At 37.3% G+C, this 22,079-nt stretch overlaps 8 protein-coding genes across 8 annotated transcripts in view; 4 read left to right on the top strand and 4 right to left on the bottom strand.

Annotated features, from left to right (window-relative positions):
• Positions 1–276: 276 nt before the first annotated feature.
• Positions 277–3,655, top strand: LOC110410027 (Galactose mutarotase-like superfamily protein). Its single transcript, XM_021419595.2, has 10 exons — positions 277–359; positions 470–583; positions 796–909; positions 1,156–1,207; positions 1,658–1,795; positions 1,995–2,093; positions 2,362–2,459; positions 2,848–2,955; positions 3,037–3,118; positions 3,397–3,655. The coding sequence occupies exons 1-10, from the start codon at positions 292–294 to the stop codon at positions 3,460–3,462; spliced, it is 939 nt and encodes a 312-aa protein (XP_021275270.1). The 5' UTR covers positions 277–291; the 3' UTR covers positions 3,463–3,655.
• LOC110410024 (Tetratricopeptide repeat (TPR)-like superfamily protein) lies at positions 3,644–5,882 on the bottom strand. The gene has a single exon (XM_021419592.2). The coding sequence runs from the start codon at positions 5,519–5,521 to the stop codon at positions 3,653–3,655; it is 1,869 nt and encodes a 622-aa protein (XP_021275267.1). The 5' UTR covers positions 5,522–5,882; the 3' UTR covers positions 3,644–3,652.
• SYP112 (syntaxin of plants 112) lies at positions 5,878–8,076 on the bottom strand. The gene is made up of 2 exons (XM_021419597.2): positions 7,137–8,076; positions 5,878–7,039 (listed from the first exon to the last, which is right to left on the bottom strand). The coding sequence occupies exon 2, from the start codon at positions 7,009–7,011 to the stop codon at positions 6,109–6,111; it is 903 nt and encodes a 300-aa protein (XP_021275272.1). The 5' UTR covers positions 7,012–7,039; positions 7,137–8,076; the 3' UTR covers positions 5,878–6,108.
• A 153-nt stretch (positions 8,077–8,229) lies between these two features.
• Positions 8,230–9,861, bottom strand: COAD (4-phosphopantetheine adenylyltransferase). Its single transcript, XM_021419600.2, has 6 exons — positions 9,544–9,861; positions 9,365–9,436; positions 9,201–9,260; positions 9,023–9,117; positions 8,650–8,719; positions 8,230–8,491 (listed from the first exon to the last, which is right to left on the bottom strand). Exons 1-6 carry the CDS (start codon positions 9,673–9,675, stop codon positions 8,378–8,380), a joined length of 543 nt encoding a protein of 180 aa, XP_021275275.1. The 5' UTR covers positions 9,676–9,861; the 3' UTR covers positions 8,230–8,377.
• Positions 9,862–11,429: 1,568 nt separating this feature from the next.
• LOC110410025 (alpha/beta-Hydrolases superfamily protein) lies at positions 11,430–14,631 on the bottom strand. Its single transcript, XM_021419593.2, has 4 exons — positions 13,604–14,631; positions 13,401–13,503; positions 12,157–12,338; positions 11,430–12,000 (listed from the first exon to the last, which is right to left on the bottom strand). The coding sequence occupies exons 1-4, from the start codon at positions 14,233–14,235 to the stop codon at positions 11,736–11,738; spliced, it is 1,182 nt and encodes a 393-aa protein (XP_021275268.1). The 5' UTR covers positions 14,236–14,631; the 3' UTR covers positions 11,430–11,735.
• A 354-nt stretch (positions 14,632–14,985) lies between these two features.
• On the top strand, positions 14,986–18,546 carry LOC110410026 (alpha/beta-Hydrolases superfamily protein). Its single transcript, XM_021419594.2, has 7 exons — positions 14,986–15,274; positions 15,382–15,483; positions 15,845–15,983; positions 16,444–16,614; positions 17,013–17,253; positions 17,589–17,680; positions 18,015–18,546. The coding sequence occupies exons 1-7, from the start codon at positions 15,175–15,177 to the stop codon at positions 18,286–18,288; spliced, it is 1,119 nt and encodes a 372-aa protein (XP_021275269.1). The 5' UTR covers positions 14,986–15,174; the 3' UTR covers positions 18,289–18,546.
• An 84-nt stretch (positions 18,547–18,630) lies between these two features.
• LOC110410030 (phenylcoumaran benzylic ether reductase Pyrc5-like) lies at positions 18,631–21,076 on the top strand. Its single transcript, XM_089785773.1, has 6 exons — positions 18,631–18,805; positions 18,937–19,134; positions 19,216–19,377; positions 19,493–19,730; positions 19,897–20,100; positions 20,699–21,076. The coding sequence occupies exons 1-6, from the start codon at positions 18,695–18,697 to the stop codon at positions 20,863–20,865; spliced, it is 1,080 nt and encodes a 359-aa protein (XP_089641899.1). The 5' UTR covers positions 18,631–18,694; the 3' UTR covers positions 20,866–21,076.
• A 913-nt stretch (positions 21,077–21,989) lies between these two features.
• Positions 21,990–22,079, top strand: part of LOC110410058 (uncharacterized) — a 3,753-nt gene continuing 3,663 nt past the window's right edge. The window contains exon 1 of the mRNA XM_089782516.1: positions 21,990–22,079. This exon is cut by the window's right edge and continues 304 nt beyond it. Coding sequence (XP_089638642.1) covers positions 21,990–22,079 — 90 coding nt within the window.

The raw sequence follows: 22,079 nt of genomic DNA, 5'->3' as shown, positions 1-22,079 counted from the left end.
ACAAATACCAAAAACTCAGGAGCTTACTTCGGCCCATCAAGGAGAGACTCACTTTGGCCCAGTAAAGATAGATGAATCCACTATTCGGCCCATCATCCTCCGCTAACCTAATAAAAAAAGTAAAAAATAAATAAAAAAGGGGGAGGAATATGCGAATATTTACGAACATGCCATAACGACGAAAACGATCAGCGCTCTAAACCCGATCGTTGGTTTTTAAGTGACTTACTTTCTCGTTACATCCACTTCACTTCGCATTTGGCGCTGACCCTTCTGCTTAAATCGAATAAAATGGCGATGGTTTCGATGCCATTCTCTGTCCCTGGCTTAAACTCTCCTAATCTACGCCCGACTAAGCGGTCAGTTTCTGTTTTCTCATATGTTTTCCGAAGTGAAACGATGCAGTTTGCGTCTAGTGGTTAAAAAGTTTTAAGCTTTGAAGCCTACGGAGTTTATATTGTTTCTGCAGATACTCAGGCATGGCTTTTGCAACTTCAAACAAGGAAGCTGTGTCTTTGGGGGTCAAAATAACGCAAGGGGAAGGCAATTTACCCAAGCTTGTGCTCACTTCTGATGGTGGAAGGTACATTTCAAATCTTTAAATATTCTAAAGATGATGCATTTTTTGTGAAATTTTCTTTTCTGGGTCTTTTCAAATTCATCTAACTCCCCAGGTTTGCTGCTTAATTGGTGAGGATTTTTTTTTTATTGAGACGGGTCTGAAAGGAATAGTTTGATATACTTGCTTGTTCCTTGATGGAGTGAATGTTTTGATTTTAGTTTTTGATGTTGTAGTGAAGCTGAGGTTTATTTATTTGGAGGGTGCATTACATCTTGGAAAGTCCCAAGTGGAAGAGACCTTCTTTTTGTGCGGCCTGATGCTGTATTTGACAAAAAGAAGCCAATCAGGTTTTTTCTCCACCACATTCTTTACTTAGATTTTAGCTATTTCTATTTCAAAATAAGCCATTGGATAGTTGGGTGAAGCTAGCATTAAATGTTTGGTAAAACTAGCTAAAATTAATCTGATTAAAAGTAGATTATGGTTGTAAGCAATTGTTTCTAAATCGCTTCATTACCACAAAATGTAGTTCATTGTAATAATGAATTGGAATGCATGCGGATACTGACTGTTTTTTGTTTTTATTTGGATAGTGGAGGTATTCCACATTGTTTCCCACAGTTTGGACCTGGCACAATGCAGCAGGTATGCCCTTCTAATTCTTGTTCTAAGTTTTAAAATCCGCTAATTTCCTTTATCTACCTGAAGTAGCTTTCATCAATTTTACCGCATTTCATATTTATTGTTTCATTTTGCGAGCCATTTAACATGGTCTGATAGTGGCAGTTTAGTGAGAACTGGCTAGTGGTGCTACTATGACCCTGACAGGGTGACCTGACATAGGGCCATATTTTACTCCAAGTTGCTATCCTCTTTGAGAATGATACTAGGATCTGCAGGGTAGTCTACATACTGCCGTGAAGTTGATCTGAGTGGTTTTTTCCACTCTTGATCTTCAGTTCATGCCTGTAAAAACCACCCTGAAAAAGAAAGGAACAATTGAACTACTACTATTTTATGTTTTAATTTACTTTATTGATTTATGTCTATCTTCTACTTTTGTTTAAATTGTGGAAATTTTTATGCAATTCACAGCATGGATTTGCAAGGAATATGGATTGGTCCCTTGTGGAGTCCGAAAATGTGGAAGGCAATCCTATTGTAACTCTTGAGCTAAAAGATGGTCCTTACAGTCGTGCCATGTGGGATTTCAGTTTTCAGGCTAGATATAAGGTCAGTAATTGATTACTCAGCAGTATGGGCAATGGTATTCTGCATGATGACAATCGTACTTTCTAAGCTAGTTGTTAGATTTATGTGTTAGTATAAAGGTATTGGACAAGTCCAAACTACTTATGTTGATTCACCTATGCAATTATAGCTTGTCTGTTTACTAATTGAATTGGCAGTTTGTTCCTTTTTGTTTCTTCAGGTCATTCTAAATACAAAGAGCATTTCCACCGAACTAATAGTTACAAACACAGACAATAAGCCATTTTCTTTCAGCACTGCCTTGCATACATATTTTCGTGTAAGTACCTATAATTACAATTCCATGGTTGGTGGATGCAGGTCTTCTAGCTGGTCCAAGTTAACATTTCTTTGTATAGTAATGGAGATTTCTTTTTAGCGAGAATGCAAGAAGTGGAATTTAGAATTGTTTATGGGAGAAAAGGAAAACAGCGCACAACACATTCATACACACATGTATATTATATCTTATGCGTTTTGTCTGAGTTACTTTGCCTTAAAACTTGAATGAAGCTAGTTAGAAATTGATATTAAACATTTTGATGCAGGCATCTATAACAGGGGTATCGGTGAGAGGTTTGAAAGGTTGCAAAACACTGAATAAAGATCCAGATCCTAAGAATCCAATTGAGGGTAGGGAGGAAAGGTCAGTATATTATGCACAGAACTATAATTGGAGGCTAGTTCCAGTACAAATATTGGAACTGTAGGTGTGATAGAGAGAGCTTATTAAGATCTCTGGAGAATCTTCCTTTTATATAGCATAACAGTGACTAGGTTCCTAACTTAATCAAATCTTGATATTGAATTTTGAATGTTGCAGGGTTAACATTGTTACTCAAATCTTTCAATGCCTGATTGAAATTGTACTTAGGACCAAAGAAATTTGTAGTTGTTAGGTGTTCTTAGTTTTAGTATCAACTCTGTCTTCTTTATATTTCTAATTTTTAGCCTACTATTTGAGAATACGAGTCTTTAAGATTCTTATGAAAAAAATTTTGCTGCACTTTCTAACTGTTATATTTACAATTCAGGGATGCCATCACTTTTCCTGGATTTGTAGATTGCATTTACCTTAATGCTCCTGAGGAGCTGCACCTTGATAATGGCTTAGGTGATGTAATATCAATAAGGAATACAAAGTATGCAAATCCAACTCTCACATCTCTGTTTTATTAGAGTTGAGTAAAAATTTTCCTCAATCATCCACTTTGCCCTTGCAGTTGGTCAGATACTGTTTTATGGAACCCACATCTGCAGATGGAAGCATGTTACAAAGATTTTGTTTGCGTTGAAAATGCAAAGGTACTTATATACTTTCTTCAACTGTAACTGGATAAACTTGGAGGAAGCTGGGTTTGTATTCTTGATTCAACTTTTTGGGCTTGCTAATAATGTTTCAGTCAGCGCTAGTCACTATGTTCTTTCTACAAAAGATCATGTCAAATGGTTTGAAACTCGTATTTCTAAGGAGAGGTGGCTCGCTGATTGAAATCCTTTTTCAGATGGCCTTCCAGATATGCTTGGCATTATCTACTGTCTATTACCAAATTGATTTTTTCATTTTATTCATGGCCACTCAGATTGGAACGGTCCAGCTAGAGCCCGAACAAGCTTGGATAGCTAAACAACATCTTAGCATTGGCTGAACTGCTGAAGTACAGATTGTACAGTGTCCAAAGTTTGAAGAATAAGTGGACTCGCTTGTTTCATTTTTCTAGAGGTGAAGATTTTGGTTCCTGTTAAGCAAAAGCTTTCTTGCTAGCCAAGTTTCGAAATAATGTAATTTCAAGTTTCTGTTTTAATTAGTCAGTTGATAATGTGGTGCTCTTTCCCTCCTCACCATTTATCTCCACAAGTACATTTGCCATCCCTAAAAAGGTGGAACCTGGTCCTATCCCTCATGACAATCTCCCTATCATATATCTTGGAGATAAGTTTTGTTACCGTGTGGCATTCCTCACATACCCGAAGATTCTTGACAATTCTAATCGTTGTGCCTGGTTTTGTTCCAAGTAATCCAAATGCAATAGCCAACCTCTCACTGTGCCGATTGATTGCCATTTCATTGGCTTCATCCTCTAGATCAAGTAGTAGATTCCCCAATGCAGGTTTGTATCCTTCTTTTTCAAGTCTTTCCCCAATACTATCCCACATTTGGTAAATGTCTGTTATCTGTGGATGGGACTGGCCTCCGGCTAAAAATTCATGGACAACCCCATTGAGGCTGATTGCACTGCACCCAGGAAGTTTGGAAACTCCTCGATCTTTCATCTGCCTCCTTGCTTCAACTGCTCGGTCCCAGTCCCCTGCCACTGCATGAATGCTTGCCAAGTGAATGTATCGGCCACCGTGGTTTGGATCTTCTTCAATCAGGAATTTTCCTATCTTTTTGCCTAATTCAACATTTTTATGCATCCGGCAGGCATTGAGCAGTGCTCCCCAAACGACAGCATTTGGTTTTACAGGCATTTTCTCAATCAATCCCATTGCTTCTCTCAGGAACCCTGCCCGGCCTAGTAGGTCAACCATGCACCCATAATGCTCTATTGTTGGGCTAAGCTTGTGAACTCTGTCCATGCTCTCAAACAAGGATTTTCCTTCTTCAACCAGTCCTGAATGGCTACATGCTGTCAGAATTGTAGTAAAAGTGATATGGTTTGGGCGGATTCCTACCTTTTGCATATTGTCAAACCATACAAGCGCTTCTCTTCCACGGCCATGAATTGCAAATCCAGAGATTACTGCTGTCCATAAAGAGACTTCTTTCTTCCTCACTTTCCTAAAAACTTCTAAAGCTTCTTCCATGTCACCACACTTCGCAAACATGTCTATAAGAACGCAGCCTAAAATTGGGTCAATCTCAACTCCTATTCTGTCAATATATGCGTGAATCCATCTGCCTTGATCCAATGCTCCAAGATGTGAGCAAGCAGAGAGAGTGCTTGCCAGGGCCACATTGTCAGGTTTCACACCTTCAATCTGCATTTCATGAAATAAATTCAAGGCTTCATTGAACATGCCAGCCCCAACATAGCCAGAAATCATAGTCGTCCAAGAGATGACATTCTTTGTCGGCATGTCCTTAAAAAATTCATGTGCAATTTCCATTTTGCCACACTTTGTATAGCCATCAATCATCGAGTTCCAAGAAACAGTATCTCGTTCAGGGACCTGGTCAAATAGCAGACGAGCGGCTTTGATGCTGCCTGATGTTGCATAGACATGAAGCAGGGAATTTGTGGCAAAAACCTCCGAGCCAAAACCTAACTTTATAACATGAGCGTGAATTTGCTTGGTTTCTTCAATGGCTAACAAGCTGGAACAAGCTTTAAGCAGGAACGGGAAAGTGTAGGAATTGTGTGGAACTGAATGACAGAGCATTTGCTGATATAGAAGAAAGGCCTTTTCTGGTTCTTTGTGGTTTGAGTATCCTCTAATCATGGTGTTGTACATGAAAGTATTGGGTCTGCTTACTCTATCAAAAACCATCTGGGCGTATTCTAGATTACCATATTTCGGAGACACACAGAAAGTAAGGATTCTGCTCACTGTGATGGTATCTGCAACAAGGCCTGTTTTGAACATCTGTGCCTGAATCTGCTTGAGTTCCTCCATTCTCGAACATCGTTCAAGCAGAGATAGGGTCTGCGTGGCATTTGATTCCAGGGAGAGCTGCTTTGTTGGAGTTAGAGTGATGGATGCCATTTGTTTGTCACTAATGCAAAGAAACTGAGCAATAATTCCTTTGGCTTCAATTTAATTTACCAATGTGGATAAGGTTTTTCCTTACCTGATAGAAAATATTCTTACATTTCCTTTTCAGATCTTTTCCCCCCACAGTGTTGGTGATACCTTTGGGTGGTCCCCCTTTTTCATCTTTCGTCAAGCTATCGCTTTTGCAAAATGAAGTTTGCAAGATCAGTTATGTTTGGCGTACATTACCATTATACTACAAATTTTTGTTATTAAAAAGGCAGACGCCTACAAATTGATGTGTTCTGAAATTATTCCACATTTATTCAAAATGTTGAAACCACCTCTCTGGTGCTCCACTGGGTAGGTGTTACAGAAGAGTGATCAATCTTAAGAGACCCAAAAACCAGAAAGGAGAACAGACAGACAGCAACTCAACGAAGCAAGTCGATGGACATTAATGTCAGACAACAAGACGCAAAACATTGTCTCAGTCAGAGTAACTGAAAGAAATTTGATCAAAAGACAATTAGATGAACGAATTTACAGACCTTGAACCCCTTCAAAAGTGCCCAAAACTTTGCCTGATCTTGTGCTTCTCAAGAAGCTAACATGGAAATAATGCAAACTAGAAGTACAATCAGCCCAACGGCCCAAACCCAATACACCCATGCCTTCTTCTTCTTCTTCATTTGATTTGCATAGTAAAGGCTGTTGGTTCCACCACAGACAAAATTACCTGCATTGGCCACATGTTCTTCAATATTATCCATGTTTTCACCTTGTGCCTCAACAAGAACAGCCATGTCAAGGAACACCTGATGCAGCCTTTGCAAACTTCTCTGAATATCCAACATAGCCTCATGCCTTTCCTTGCTCCTTAAATCCTTTTCCACTTTCTCTGCAAATAATTGATCTTTTTCACCGCCTGAAACCATCTTTTCAAGCACGGCTTCACTCGGTAACTCTCCAGTGGCATTATAGTATCTTCTCTTGAGATCGTCTTTGTGATCCAACATCATCTTTTCCCTCAAGGCCTGAAAATCATTCATCATTTGCCGAAGCTTAACCCTCAAACTATTGGTAACCGACATCCGGGTTCGATCAACACAACTCCCTTCTTTATACGCTTCTGACAATCTCCTATTGGTTACATTGGATCTGTCAAGTGATTCAAGCCTTGTCTTGACAATCTTTGCTTTTCTAAGAATAAAAACCGTGTCTGCCTCCATTCGCTCTCTCAACCCTCGAAGAACTTTGGCGCTGTGACTGGACTTAGTTTCTTCATTAAGGGCTTGAAGATCAAACACGAGATTGGTAATCTCTTCCATCGTGATCTTGATTGATTCCACTTCTTCGAAGAACTGAGAGAGGTTTTTTTCATCTGCGGGGTTGAGTTGGCCTTGGCCTTCTTCTATATCAAGATCGGCTTCCAGGTCTTTCTGTGCCTGCTTCTTAAGTTCCACATAACTTACAAACGAATTTGTCATTAGATCATTCATCTTTGCAAGAATTTTGCAAACAACCCTCCTGCCAAACAATCAAGAATAGGAAATGAAAACTGTTTCCGGGGGAAAAAAAGCATCAAAAATGAAAACCCACTGGTTGTAAAAGAAGAGAAACGAACCCTTTTATGAATAAACTTCTAAAGATTCTTGGTTATCTTCTTTTACAATGATTCTTCAGGAGTCTAAGTAAACCATGTTAACCAAGACAAACTCAGGGACACGATTGCATGAATAAAGAAGGAAAGGAAAAACATTTAATGGGAAAAACATAAGCCATTTTATTTGGCAAAAAAAAAAAAAAACCCGTGAAGAATATAAGAGTCGTGAAATGAAGAAGGAAAACCTGAAAATGGGATTACAAGTAAACAGAGGAGAATTCTTAGCCCTGCTCTGTTGAGTGTCAAAAGGCTACCTAACTTGCCAAAGACTCCTTTTCTGTTTATCTTTTCACTGTTTTTCTCTGTAAGTGTATGAGGTTTGGAGGTGAATGATCGAAGCCAAATACAAAAGAAAAACTGTTGAATGTGGGAGTTTAAAGTGAATCAGGGAACGCGATTGTTCAGTTACGGAATTTTAAATTTTCGTTTGTCAGAGGATAGCCGTTGGATGTTGGAGGAGGCAATCAAAGCCCGCGAAAATAGGTTGTTCATTAAACGCAACCGTTTAATATCATTCATTCACCTGTTTTCGTTTCATTGGTCTTTGAGAAATCAAAATCCCCTGCCCCGACTCTCAAAACAATTTAGGAATTGAAATCCTCTGCCACAGTTTCCTGTGCCAACCCTGCCCCGACTCTCAAAACAAGTTCTCAAGTTCTCTTTTTTGTGTTTCCTAGATACTTGTTTGTCTTTAACCCATTTTCGCTCGTCAAAAGAGAAGGGAAAAGGAAGAAACAGTGATAAAGATGCTGAATAAACATAGGAAATTGCGGCAAATGACTTGGTTTTGGATTGGTCTTTGAGTGCCTGTTGCTATAGGGAATGGAAAATTAGCTTCACATGACTGGTTAGTAGTAAAGGTTTCAGTTTACTAATAAGATTTCTTACAAAGTAAAGTTCCTATTTCATTACAATGAGAGCAAGAAGAATTGGTTCCTAAAATTTGATCTAGTTTCCTCTCTGCTTACAAACTTGATGATGAGAGATCATCATCATGCATCTCAGAAGACTGTAGTTCTATCTATCCGTGTTGTTATGTTCAAGATGTTGCAACTTTTGAGAAGAAGAAACATGCATGCATGCTTTTATTGTATTGAATTCAGGTTTCCCTATACAATTTTTGCTGTGGGAGGTTTCACAAAAAAGGGAAAAGAATCTGACAAGCAATTTTTTCAAGCCATTGATATCATATCAGTTTATTATCAAGTTTGTGCAGGTTGTTGGTTTTTGGCCTTCTCAGCCTCAAGCTTCCTTAGTGTTGTTGAACTCAGCTTGTCTTCACCAGATTCTTCAGAAACTAGATCTACAACCTCAATCTGCAGAATATGCACAATATTAAGGCCTAATCTTTGACAAAATTTCATGAAATTCTAAAGACTATTTGCCTCACTTCACCTTCAAAGTTGAGATCAGGAATTAGTAAATTACATTCATATCCTACTTACAGAACAGAAATCAACCAGAAAAAACAAACCTTTAACTGTGAAAGGCCTCTCTCTGCTCTTTTCTTGTTAACTGATACTCCACCAGGTAATGTCTCCTTGCTGTCAAGAAACCAGACCAGTTAGGCAACGATTCCAACTTTTATAAACAGTAAACACAGACAAATCATTGATTTGATTCATTGCAAATATAAAGGAGGCAAATTTAAAGAGGTGAAAGAAAGCTTAAAACTGCAAGGATCAGAGAAGCAATGGAATAAAAAAAGGCGACCCAATTTTTCTGCAGTTGAAAGCAGAAGAACCAAAAGCAGAGTAAGATTACCAGAAAACTCGGTTTTCTCAGAAAAGTTGGCTACTTTGTATCATTATGATAGATAATAAGGAACATGTTAGTCAATGACAAACCTGACAACGATGGCCTCCAAATTTTTATCAATGATTGAAGGTCCATAGGGATCTGTAATTGGTTCAACTTGCACCACCAGCTTTGGGTTGATAGACTGCACAGATATAAGCAAAATTACAGTAATTAAATTATCAAAAGACTGAAACCCGATTTTCTTTCGTAGTTTCATTACATTACCTTGATGCAATTCTCAACATTACGCATCCTTTCCTCAATGGGTTGTATCAATTCAGCAAACTACAGAGAAATTGCTTCAGCCATTAAAAACACTTCTTTTCTTTTTCTTTCTTAAAGTTCAGAGTAAAAAGCCAATAACTTTCATGTTAAATTAATAATATTACCTGTTTTTTGGTTAACATGGGACCATCACAAACACCCACCACGATTCGATCCCTGGCCAACTCCACCGCTGACTATTTCCAACACAATTCTTTTTCATTCAATATCCGGATAAAGTTACTGTAAATTGCAAAACAACAATAACAATAAACCAATAAGAATAAAGAGAGAGAAAAGTTACTTTGAGGAACAGGTGGTGCCCGTCGTGCAAGCGGTCGAAAGTGCCACCAAGAACGACGGCGCCATATGATTTTGGCGGAGATAGTTTTGGATTCACCAAAGTCGATTCCTTCTGGTCTTCCGAAATCGTCATCTATATCAGACACAGGGAGAAGACAGAGAGACGGTCTACGAGACGGAGCTTTTTCTTTTTCTCTTTTTTCCTTCTGCTTTTCTGCTTTCAATTCGGAAGACCCAATGATGAAAACAAAATAAAAAGAAAACTTCACGATAAATAGTATAGTTTGACTTGGATTAGGTGCACCGAACCTGGACGCCTTCTAGCGTCTACTTGAGTTTTTTAACTTAAAAAGCAAGGCTAAGTAGGAGCCTTTTAGCTCTCAGGTACCCATCTAGCTACCAATCTAGTTGTTGTTGTTGCCAGATCATGGTTTAGATTTTCATGGGACGACAATTCCCAGGACTTTTTGTTTGAAAATATAACCAAGCACGTGTTTTGCTCTTTCCTTTGTTATGATTTTGTATGAAACACCTGAACTTTTCAGCTTTACAGAGTGCATTAAGACATTAGTTATTGCTTCATTACATCCTAACAAATATGTTCTCCATGCATTAAGAACATGGGTGCTACAGACATTTGAATTTACCTTTTCATTATGTAAACCTATGAATTTATATTTTTATATTTTAAACGTGTTAGATATAATTAAATATAAAATACATTAAAATTAAATATAAACATAATATAAATAATATTTATATTTTATATTTAAAATATGTACACATATATATTTAATAATCATGTAATACAATAAGACATGATTAACATGTTTATTAAACCTATCAATATAAGATACGACGTGATTAATAATACGATTAATAAATTTAACATGATTAAATAAAAATATTTATAATTAAATATAATTTTATTATTTAAATTTAAAATTAATGATTACAAAAACAATTATAACAAAATAAAATAATAATAACATCAAATATAATAACTTTTAACACAAATAACATATATATAAAATTTATTATCATATAATATAATAAAATTCATCATTAACATCTAACCTTAAAATATTCATAATATCTAAAATCATTTATAGTTTTTATCCATAATTAAATATATATCATTGACCGTATCATCAACCATAAATACTTCTAAACACCGAATTCAAAATTATTTAAATAAGATTAAAATAGTTTTTGATTATTAATTTTTAACTAATTAATAAACTTAATATATTAAAACTAAACTCAAATTTTTTTAATTTAATATTTTTTAATATTTTGTTAACGTGTTTTGTCCAAAGTTACTACATCTATCATTATGTCTGTTTGGTGGTGTGGGCTTAACCCATGTTTTTTCTGTTTGTGTGAAGGGCAGAGTTCGAAATTTGACCCTCGGCTAGTGGGTAATCCCAGTCCTTCAAGCATGCAATTCCAAGCCTAACTTTTTGGTCCAGAGAGTTGGTTTTAAATCAATGTCATTAGCAGTTATAGTTATTGTCCCCAGTCACTACGATCACTGGGATCTATGGGAAGTGAATAGAGAATATCCATTTATTAATCAGGTTTATATTTGATACACTGTAAATGTAACAGTGAACTAAATGTTACTATTCCGTTAATAAATAAATTTAAAAATCGGAAACCTTCAGAAATTCCTTGGCAATAAAAGTCTTATTAATTTTGATAGTAATAGCCGTTTTGCCAAACTAAATTTTGTAGAGTTGAATGTGGTAATTAAAACCACAAGAAAACATGCCTGCTAAGCCAGCGTAACTCAAAACCAATTTCAGCAAACATAAAACCACAAATACTCACATCCACCACAGCAGATCAAAAGACTGATATCATAATCTTCATTGTCCAAGGCTATAACAGCAGAGAAGTCCATAGCACCAACTTCTAAGAATCAAATATGTTCAAAATAAGAAAAGCTTTTGCAGCTTTAGCACCACTGCAGTGTTCATTACAATTTACAAGCATTCAGCCATGATCTCATGGCATCACCTTGATAAGTGAAGTTCAGGTTTCCTGTCAAACATTCTGCCTACAAGGTTACCAGTACTACAAAGAATGTAATGATAAGCTATGCACTAAAGCAATGTTTTATTTAGGAGTCATTTTTGAAGGAAACATCAGAATACAAGAATAGAAAATGGATTCAATTACTTGGACGGTTCATGTTTGTTTAACAATAGCAAAACATTCTTTCAAAAAATTATGAAGCTCCGATGAATATATATTGGGAAATGTCCGATAGTGGTCGACATGGGGAGATGTGCCAAAGTTAAAGGAGAATACTTTTATCCCCTTCTTTCTCATCTCCTCAATACACAACTCGACTGATTTATACGGAATGACCTTATCAGCTGTGCTATAAAGATACAGCTGAGGACATGGAGGATGGTGCGCCATGATAGCATTAATGATTGTTCTTAACTTTCTGCAGAATGAGGAAAAAATGATAGCCAGCATCAATCAGTTATTCACCACAACCACAATATTTGGTCATATTCAGAGACAGCAAATAGCATGGTATGAAGCCATGAAAGCATATTTCTGGTCATTTAACAATATAGGGCGTAAAGGGAAAACCTACGTGTCCACATCAGGCATATTTAGAAAGAATGCAAAGAACTTTTCCAGTGCAGATAACAGCACAGCTTCAATCATCTCAGGTTCCTCTTTCAGCAATTTTGAATCACTCACTGCACTTTCTGATTCATTTATTGAAGAGTTGCGTTTCTTCAGTATAGCAGCAGCAAATCCACCAGCCCAGACCTGCAAAGATGAAGAGAATATGTGAATCAGCAATACCTTTCTCAGTCGATTTGATTGGAAAGGCCAGAGTTTTCAACATGAGGATAATTACTTCATCAAAATGAATGTCAAAATTCCAAAGGCAGAAAAACGAACCTAGACCCTTTTACAGCGGCAAGTGAGGTCAAAGAAATTTAACTAGTTTTCTTTATTTTAATGCAGGAGACAACACATATTTTCCCAGATCTTTGCAAAGGAAAAAAGAAAATGACAATTCGGCTTAAATACTGTGAATATCCTAGGATAGGATGAGTCCTTTTTTCCCCTCTACAGAGCATAAAAGTACGAGCATGAAGATGGATAAAAAACATGTCAGAACTGTTCCAAGTCAAAGACCTTGATACCACATCTTTAACCTTTCAAAACCTCATACAGTTCCGGAGATCTTGTGAAAATCACAATTTTAGTATAATAGAACTCTGACCAAAGTTGGAATAGGTAAAGATATCAAAGCCCTATTATTTGAACATCCAGAGGACAGATACTTTTGCATCTGCTTCACGAGTTAGTACATATATTTTATAGAGTGAATATGATAAATTTCCACTGACACCCATTCTAATGTCCTTTCTAAAGCTAATACGTAAATATAAGAGTCACAATAGAGTAATCAAAGCATTATACATGGATGTAACTTGGACCATAAAAGAGAGTAGTGCCACCAAGCAACAGAAATTCCCAAATGTTTTATGGAGAACCTGGACTCATCCTCGTTCTCTTTAATTAAAGCCAGATTAATCACGATCCTCTTTGATTGCCTGGAAGAAAGAGGATGATCTACAACTACCACCTAAGCCTTTTCCCATTGTATAAGGTGGCTACTTAAATCTTATAAGCCATTGTGTTCTGTTTAGAACTGATCTAAAGTAATATCAGCAAAAGAACTCAAGCTCATAATTTAACATAAAGCTTTCTTTTAAAATTTAAAGTTCACTGAGTAAAAATCCATCAATCATCAATCAAAAGCTACTTAACATTAAAACATCATAACTAAAGCCAAAGAATCAACATACAGAACAAAACCTTAGGATTCAAAGGGTCCCCTGATCCTGAATCAATAATTACTCCTCTTATCTTCTCTATCAACCCCTCTCTTCCCTGAAACCTATCAAGAAGTGAACCATATCTGCCAAGAAAACAAACAATGCCAGAATTTACTATCCACAACCAAAATTTAAAAAAGAAAAAGAAAAAAAATAAGAAGACCTTTATTCATAAAAACTTACGCCAACCATCCAGTGTTGCTAAAAGTATGGAAAATTAAGCACCTTTCACGACCATCTTCCTCTTTCTCCAAAACCCACCTGGTCAACTCATTACCAAGTTCAGACACACGCTGCTCAAGCCTTACACCCAGATCAAACCACAGCAATTCCTTAATTTCCACAACAAAAGTAACCGCATGGATTCCTCTTGAATTATACCATTCTACATATCTCCTTAAATGCTTTGTTTTAGCCCCAAGCCATCCCAAAAGAACCACTGTTATGACTTTGTCTTTGCATCCCAAAGCCCCAGCTTTTCCACCTCTACCGACAACAATTTCCGGCGCTTTCTTCCAAGATAAAACCGTGTCATTTGCATTGGATTCAAGGAATGCGTTGAAAGAAGAAGAACTGGAGAGAAATGAAGAATTAAAGGGATTAGCTGAAGCTCTCAAGAAGGCGTCCTTCTGAAACCTTTGCGGGAGTTTAAGAAAATGGGTTCTTGTAAATTTAGTTGGAAATGATGGTGTTGTTGCCGTTTTGGTGATAATTGAAGAAAAATTGAGAGTGTTAGAGGAAGCAGCTTTCATGGTGGAAACTTTGAGCTGAGGGTTTAAAAAAGGGCGGTGCTTATATAGTGGCTTCTGCCACATTGAAAATATCTACAAAGAACTAAAGAAGGAGAAAGCAAAAGAAGAAATGGGAAAGGACAGCCAAGAAGCTCAAATGACAAAGTTTAAACCTTAGTAGGCAACTGAGATGGCTATAGCCTATTGCATCTACTGGTGTAGTTTTGATGGGACGCTAGGCTCAAAAACTTTAAAGTTGAGGAAGTTATTTCCTTGATTGATTTTCCTTATGGTTTTCTACAAAAATTGACCTTTTTTTTTTTTACAGACAAGGAGAGGAGGAGGCTGGTGCAATTAGATATATATTTGGCCTTCTGTGGAAGATAATCTATGTACTTGGAAATTGGAATTCCTCTTCAAAGGCACCTTTGATTGGTTATGGCATGGAAGTTCTAGAGTCTGTCACTTGCTTAATTCTGTTTTTGGTATCGGATATGATAAGATCAATGAAGATAACCAGAAGGAAAATGTATCCCAAAGTGTTTAAGAATTAAAAGGCATATATATTAGAAAAATTTTGGGCAAAAAGTTTGTGAGCATTCGTAGAGGTGGTCAACTCTTGCTTGGCATATTAAAGAATGCAACCAAACTTTCTCAAATTTAACGGTTTTTCTTTTATTTTATGAGACAGTAAATCTTCTTAACCAGCATTAATACAGTAAAATGATCTTAAATTTCCTGGAAATAGGGAAGTTCATAGGAGAAATTTGGGTACAAAATCGAAATCCGGTGCATGGCTTGGACTTTGCCACAACTCCTGAAGTTAGACCAGCCACATAACTCGCGGGCTTGGAACCTTGACCGTTAAAAACCAAGTCATAAAAAATCCCCTTGGGCGCTTTTCTCGCTTTCTTTGACTCTCATCGAAGTTCTCATCCCCTTTTTCTCTTGCTCTTAAACCAGTAGTTAAAGTTTCCTCTTCATTTTTAGTCAGGGTTTAGGAACTATTCTGGAAGAAGTAGAATGGCTTCTTCATGTGCAGTCTCACCTTCAGTGAGAACAGAGTTTTTAAACCCAATCTCTAACAGGTTTTTTTATCCTTCAAGAAACTATCATCGGCCAAGTAAGCCAATTTGAGCTCCAATCTTCCAACTTATTATTCCCTGACTGACTTTTACTTCTGTTTTGAATTGATTACTTTATCTTTGTCTGTCCGCCATTCACTTGAAGGAAGCAAATGTGAGATGAACCGGAGGGGTTTTGCTTTAAAGGGGATTGTTGCTTCTGGTGTCTCAGTCGTAGGCTCTTCCTTGACTCCTGAACCTGTTCAAGGTCAGCTTTTAACTATAGCCAATTAGTTCTTGTCGTTCTGTAATCTTTATTCATTCATTCACTCAATCATTTGTTTCTTAAACTTGGAATTCTTCTTTTTTTTTTTCCTGTAATCTGGGTAACTATCGACATTGGTGAATGGTGAGAGGTTTCAAGATAGTTTAGTGATGCAAAGTGCTTTTAGCAGAGATCTTTTCGAAACTTCTGTCTTTCGAATTTAGACAAGGACCTTGCTATTGCTGGAGCATGCCTAGGTTTTGTTCACATTTGGTTTTGATGATGTATGGATTAATTGTTTCTGAACATTAGGTTCTTTCATTTGCATAAATGGAACTTGTTAAGGTTGAATGGTTTTCTGTAGGGGCGGAGAGATTACCATTCAAGCCAGAGGGTTACAATTTCTGGACCTGGCGTGGTCGTAAAATACATTATGTAGTACAAGGAGAAGGGCTCCCAATTGTTCTTATTCACGGGTTTGGTGCTTCTGCCTTCCATTGGAGGTTTGTCATCTTATGCTCATCTTCGTTTAGGTTGTGGCTCATTACCACATGAGTCAGTCGCAGATGTACTTAATTTATCAGCTCATTTATTGATGTAGCAAAAATGGTATCATGATAATTGAAAAAATAGAAAAAAAATGGGGATTTCTGCAAAATTCTTGTCAGAACTAATTCTCCTTCAAAGAGAATGGCATTGTCCCAAGCAGCGTGGAACTTCTGGATTAGGTTTTAGTTGTTTGAATGGTAAATAGTACTGAAAAGTGTACCTCTAAATTTGAAATTTAATTGCCCTTTTTTGGTGGAACTGAAACAAGGAGAAGTTAGAGGCTTAGAGCACAAAATACTTATCATATACTTGGTTAATTGAGTTTGAACTACTGTTATGTTAGTGAAAGTGTTCTGATCTCAGGTTCTTAGTCATATCTGCCTTAAATGCTCTTTCTGTTTTCCAAATTTGCAGGTATAACATACCTGAATTGGCTAAAAATTACAAAGTTTATGCTGTGGACTTGCTAGGATTTGGGTGGAGTGAGAAAGCAATTATCGAGTATGATGCAATGATATGGAGTGATCAAGTGGTCGATTTTTTGAAGGAGATAGTAAAAGAGCCAGCAGTTTTAGTTGGAAACAGGTAGCAACCACAAATAAGCAACAGTTATCTCTTCTCTCTCCACGTCCCTGTGTATGATCAAATGACATGATAAAACAAAATTTTCATCACTCATGACTTTCACTAATCACAACAAATGACTCTTGACATGCTGTTGTCTCATATTCAAGGAATAAGCTGCAAATTTGTTCGAGTTTTGCCAGTAAAAATTGCATTTATGCATGATACACAAATGCAGCATAAGGTCTGTTACATAGACACATATGCCATCTCTGCATCCTAGAAATTGCTGGTGAATTAATAGACCTCTAATTTATTTCTATAGTGCTAAATCTAACCATTTTCAGCATTCTTATTGCAATTTCTCTTTTGACACGACATACCTAGTAACAGTTCTGTAATTCATGGTAAATTTTCAGTCTTGGAGGGTTTACTGCTTTGGTTTCAGCAGTCGGGTTGCCTGAACAAGTTGTTGGACTGGCATTACTGAACTCTGCTGGACAGTTTGGAGACACAAAGGCTAAAACCACCAAACCAGAGGAAACAGTCTTACAGAAATTTATTCTAAAGCCATTGAAGGAAGTTTTCCGGCGTGTAGTTCTTGGGGTTTTGTTCTGGCAAGCAAAGCAACCTGCTCGTATTGAATCTGTCCTGAAAAATGTATGTTACCTACAGCCTTATTTACTTAAGGCTTCCTTATAAAGTTTGTCTGGAATTTTGAAGGTTTAGATTATTTTATGAGCTCAATATCTATCATAAACTTTTTGTGCATCCTAAGACATAGCATCAGCAATATTCTGCAGTTCCTTAGAAGCCATCAAGCCACCAGTGATACTGCTCATTTAGCAATGTTTCTAACTGACTTGTCATGAGAAGGAGAATGGCTTTTTTCTATCTCCCATACTTTTGCAATATTGTACTCAATTGAAGTTCTTGAAGTCAGACTGTATTCATCATGTACTATGATGATAGTCACTATCTTTTTCTTAATGCAGGTGTATATCAATACCTCTAATGTGGACAATTATCTTGTCGAATCCATAAAATTGCCAGCAGATGATCCCAATGCTGGAGAAGTGTATTATAGGTACGCATGTAAATGGGCTCCCTGATTTTGTCCTGATAAGAAAACTCTCGGGTATACTTCAGGATGCGTATATGTCAATTATTTGAATACTTATCTAGACCTTTCAAAATGTTCCTCATGGCCTGAATTGTTTGCTTTGCCTGAAAATGAGTAACATAGGTCTGCAATAGCCTGTTGATCACTTGAAGGATTTAGAAAATGGTGTCTGTAAAATTTGTAGCTAACACTATTTTATGTACAGCTATGCATCTCTCTTTCTCTATTATCCTCATCTCCTGAGTCTTCCCCTACATTCATTTTTATATGCGATGTTGACTCTGTTGATTATCCACAGGTTAATGACACGGTTCATGTTGAATCAAACTGAGTACACTCTAGACAGTTTCTTGAGCAAGCTAACTTGCCCGCTGCTGTTGCTTTGGGGTGACTTAGACCCTTGGGTGGGTCCTGCCAAGGCTACTCGAATCAAAGAATTCTACCCAAACACAACTCTTGTAAACCTACAGGCAGGGCACTGTCCACACGATGAAGTTCCAGAACTTGTTAATAAGGCTTTGGAGGACTGGTTGTCCACTCTAGCAGCAAAATCTTCTCTCCAAACAGTGTGAAGATGTCCAGTTCCATGGCATCATCACTCACCCTGACTGTAGATTCACTTGGGAGATAACACGAAATCCATTTATTGAAGTTAATTCTTGAAGCACTACATATTTGTCATATATATGCAAAAAGATAGATTGATCAGCGGTAATCAGAGGTTTCTTGGAAACAAAGGCATTCAGCAGTATGATAAGTTTTTCACATTCAGCAGTATCTGTAATTATAGTACAATAATCAATTTCAGTTATGCTCTATTGCAGACACAGATTATAGCAGACCTTCATAAGTTTTGACTTTCTCAAGCAGGAAAGGGAACCCTGGGATCAAATAAATCTAGAAAAGCTGGAATGATTATTTCACTAATAATGTCAAATGTTTGCTTGAGTTCAAAATTGGATAAAACTGGAAAAAAAAATGCTACTGTTATCGTTCCTTATGTCCCTGAAAGCAAGCTTTCATAAGAAACACAAATTCAAAGCTTGCTACATATCAAAAAGCCAAGATGAGAGGACTGTCATGATAAAGGTAGTCTAACCATACCGTCCGTCAAACTTTTTTAATTAAAGCAAAGGAATCAAATTCCTTTTGTTAATAATTCCAACTACCATCTCTTATCTGAGACTCACTGGCCGCCCTTTATTCAAACTAAACCACAGGTTTTCCTCTTCTGTTTAGTTGACATGGCTGAGCAAAGCAAAATTTTAATAATTGGAGGAACCGGGTATATTGGCAAATTTATAGTAGAGGCAAGCACCAAAGTGGGGCACCCCACCTTTCTATTGGTCAGGGAGAGAACAGTTTCAGATCCCGGAAAGGCAAAGCTGATAGAGAGTTTCAAGGGTTCTGGAGTAGCAGTACTTTATGTATGTTCTTAGACTTGGAATAATTTTCATCAGTTTAATAGAGTTGAACTCTGGAATTTTTGTTTTTTTGAGTTTTTATGTGCCAATTTTGTTGCTTTTACTGATATCTATGATCATGAGAGCTTGTTGAGGGCGATCAAGCAAGTTGATATTGTGATCTCCGCAGTAGGCACACAACAGCTAGCGGATCAAGTCAGGATAATTGAAGTCATCAAAGAAGCTGGAAATGTCAAGGCAAGCTGTTTCAGTATTTTCACTTTCATCATTTTCTCTGCATTTTCTGTTCTTCTCTTTGTCAGACTGAAGAAGCAAGAGAGCTTGATTGTAACAATGAAATGGTGGGTTTCAGAGATACCTTCCATCAGAGTTTGGCATGGATGCAGACCGTGTCCATGCAGTGGAGCCAGCTGCAAGCATATTCAGGATTAAGGCTAAAATCCGAAGAGCAATCGAGGCTGAAGGGATTCCATACACATATATCTCATCCAATGCCTTTGCAGGGCATTTCTTGCCAAATTTAATGCAGGAAAATGCCACTGCTCCACCGAGAGACAAGGTAGTCATACTAGGAGATGGCAACCCCAAAGGTAGGTGCACAAACTTTGATCTTTCTTCTATAAGTTGTCTTTCTTGTGCTTTAGATTGTACCCTGGTTATGAGGGAATGGCTTCAAGTCTTCAACATGTAGATGCAACTTATTTAGATGAATTACAGAGTTGTGCTGATAGAGCTATGATGTTTTCCATGTTTCAGCTGTTTTTGTCCAGGAAGATGACATAGCAATGTACACTATTAAAGCAGCTGAAGATCCAAGAACCTTGAACAAGATCCTTTACATAAGACCGCCTTCCAATGTTTTGTCTTCCAATGCAATAGTCTCCCTATGGGAGAGGAAAATTGGCAAGACCCTTGTAAAGAGTTATGTTCCCGAGGACCAACTTCTTCAGATCATTCAAGGTAAGAACTCATACCAGCTGCTGTATAGTAGCTAGTTGTCAATTCTAAGTCCGTTAGTACCCTTATAGTTCATTTCCAATTATCAGACTACATAATTTAAAGTAAAATGAAAAAGGCAGTTGGTGGTGACTGGTGAAATTAGTTTAAAATGGAAAGCTTTAAGTCAGAGTTAACAATCTTAAATAAGTACAATGCCAATGGCCAAAAAGTTAAGGTACAATGCCACCAACCTATCTGTTATCATGAATTAGCTGCATTTTATCTTTTAATATTGGATGACAAGCTGTTTTGTCCAATAATTTTTTCTTGCACCCAAAGCCAAAGCCATTGAGCAGTCTCATGCGGTAAAAACCAGAAATTCTTTAATATATTGTCCTTTATCAATGCTTCTTTGGCCTAATGATCCAGAATTTGAGTTCTTGGTGCCCGTATTGCAGTAATTGAAACTTTAGTCTAAGCTCAATCAAATAGGCTTATGCATGAGGAAACTAGGGCTTAAAGTTTGATGGACTTGACTGACTCTTAAACACCATGGATATCAGTAAATATGAAGAAGCAAGCAGTCCTTAATCTATGGTTCTGCTTTGGTTTTCTGCAGAGGCGCCTATTCCCTGGAATTTCATTTTGTCATTCGGCCACCCTATGTTGGTGAAGGGAGAGGCTTCAAATTTTAAGATAGAAGCTTGTTTTGGTTTAGAGGCATCTGAGCTTTATCCTGAAGTGAAGTATACTACTGTTGACGCATACCTGCATCAGTTTGTCTAAAATCTTAGCCCAAAATATGGCGAATGTATGCTTGAGAAGAAATGCAGTACATGCCTAAGATAATGTACTTGAACAGGCTGCAAAGAATAACTCTGACAATCAGGCTGATACAATCTAATCCGCCTTAAGTTTCATTCATGGAATTTCTCTAGATTGAGCCAAATGTGATATTGTTTCCGATGATAACAAATCAATTCAGCAGTCAGTAACAAATAGCTCCAACTGAGATAACATTCAGTAGAGATTATATTAACAATAAATTGGGATGACGCTTTCTAATTCCTGTCGTCTAGAATTTTTAGTAAAGATGAGTTTGATTAAAATTTAAGCTTAGATTGCAGAATATGCCTTCCAAGAGCATTAATACTGTTCAGATTCTTCATTTGAGATGCGACACCATAAAACAACAACTGCTTTTATTTGAAATCCAAGATCAAACAAAGCCATTAGGTGTCTGATAATACCATTTTCGAACTTTGTTTGGGTTGTGCCTTGTTTGCAATCCAGGTGACAATATTTCAAGAAAGTTTTTCCTTTTGATGGTTCTAGCATAAGCTTGTTTTACAGCTAAAAAACAGTAGACAAATGCAACCAAAAGTAGCCGGCCTTGTTCTCTGGGTTCGGAAAGTCCAAAACATCAGCGGCAGATACTAAAATATCTCTCTAAGAAGACCATCCTGCCTGACAGTTTTGGAATATGAACTACTGGAAGGCAACTAGAAGCACCTTCAGAATAAATTAATCAAAGTTAAATGGCGTTGACAAGAAGGGGAATTAAGCAGCTTTAGCTTCCAGGGAGAGAGTGAGGGCACACATTCCATGCCAAGGATTCAACATTTCTTTGTCTGGTAGGTAATGCGACGGAGCGACAGAAAAGGGTGAGACAAAGGCATCCTCGGAGGAAGCTTAGAAATAACAGGAAACAAAGAGTATGGAAATTGTTAAACTGCTGGATAAAACCTCCACTGTTCACACCAAGGCATAGTCTTCACCGATGCATATGCTTTGTAACTATCGGATTCCTTAAATTTAATAAGCATCTTCATCCCCTCCTAGATCGTTTTAACATTGTTTAACACGAATAAAAGTTGGGAAAGAGCGAGTTTTGGTTCAGTTTCAGAGAAATGGAGAATTTGCCACGCAGCAGGAAAGCTTCTCAGCCTCATTCCTCGGCTCCATTGAAGCAAAGGCGGAGTGGTTATGAGCCGTCAGAT

This window comes from Theobroma umbraticum, unplaced genomic scaffold, assembly GCF_002168275.2.
Source record: "Theobroma umbraticum cultivar Fairchild unplaced genomic scaffold, ASM216827v3 scaffold_44.0, whole genome shotgun sequence".
NCBI lineage: Eukaryota > Viridiplantae > Streptophyta > Magnoliopsida > Malvales > Malvaceae > Theobroma > Theobroma umbraticum.
The sequence above is the reverse complement of the archived record's forward strand: the minus strand, read 5'-3'. Positions and strand labels throughout refer to the sequence as shown.

Excerpts from the sequence above, each read along its gene's own strand:
- LOC110410027 (XM_021419595.2), top strand. The coding sequence starts at position 292 with ATGGCGATGGTTTCGATGCCATTCTCTGTCCCTGGCTTAAACTCTCCT. Across the intron at positions 360-469 it reads AATCTACGCCCGACTAAGCG|ATACTCAGGCATGGCTTTTG; the intron begins GTCAGTTTCTGT and ends TTGTTTCTGCAG. Across the intron at positions 3,119-3,396 it reads TTTGCGTTGAAAATGCAAAG|ATTGGAACGGTCCAGCTAGA; the intron begins GTACTTATATAC and ends ATGGCCACTCAG.
- LOC110410024 (XM_021419592.2), bottom strand. The coding sequence starts at position 5,521 with ATGGCATCCATCACTCTAACTCCAACAAAGCAGCTCTCCCTGGAATCA.
- SYP112 (XM_021419597.2), bottom strand. The coding sequence starts at position 7,011 with ATGAATGATCTAATGACAAATTCGTTTGTAAGTTATGTGGAACTTAAG.
- COAD (XM_021419600.2), bottom strand. The coding sequence starts at position 9,675 with ATGACGATTTCGGAAGACCAGAAGGAATCGACTTTGGTGAATCCAAAA. Across the intron at positions 9,118-9,200 it reads ATGTTGAGAATTGCATCAAG|TCTATCAACCCAAAGCTGGT; the intron begins GTAATGTAATGA and ends ATATCTGTGCAG. Across the intron at positions 8,720-9,022 it reads TTGGAGGCCATCGTTGTCAG|CAAGGAGACATTACCTGGTG; the intron begins GTTTGTCATTGA and ends GTTTCTTGACAG.
- LOC110410025 (XM_021419593.2), bottom strand. The coding sequence starts at position 14,235 with ATGTGGCAGAAGCCACTATATAAGCACCGCCCTTTTTTAAACCCTCAG. Across the intron at positions 13,504-13,603 it reads AGCAACACTGGATGGTTGGC|ATATGGTTCACTTCTTGATA; the intron begins GTAAGTTTTTAT and ends TTTTCTTGGCAG. Across the intron at positions 12,001-12,156 it reads AATATGCCTGATGTGGACAC|AAAGTTAAGAACAATCATTA; the intron begins GTAGGTTTTCCC and ends CTCATTCTGCAG.
- LOC110410026 (XM_021419594.2), top strand. The coding sequence starts at position 15,175 with ATGGCTTCTTCATGTGCAGTCTCACCTTCAGTGAGAACAGAGTTTTTA. Across the intron at positions 17,254-17,588 it reads TTGAATCTGTCCTGAAAAAT|GTGTATATCAATACCTCTAA; the intron begins GTATGTTACCTA and ends TTCTTAATGCAG. Across the intron at positions 17,681-18,014 it reads GCTGGAGAAGTGTATTATAG|GTTAATGACACGGTTCATGT; the intron begins GTACGCATGTAA and ends GATTATCCACAG.
- LOC110410030 (XM_089785773.1), top strand. The coding sequence starts at position 18,695 with ATGCTACTGTTATCGTTCCTTATGTCCCTGAAAGCAAGCTTTCATAAG. Across the intron at positions 18,806-18,936 it reads AGAGGACTGTCATGATAAAG|GTTTTCCTCTTCTGTTTAGT; the intron begins GTAGTCTAACCA and ends ACTAAACCACAG. Across the intron at positions 19,731-19,896 it reads AGGAGATGGCAACCCCAAAG|CTGTTTTTGTCCAGGAAGAT; the intron begins GTAGGTGCACAA and ends TCCATGTTTCAG.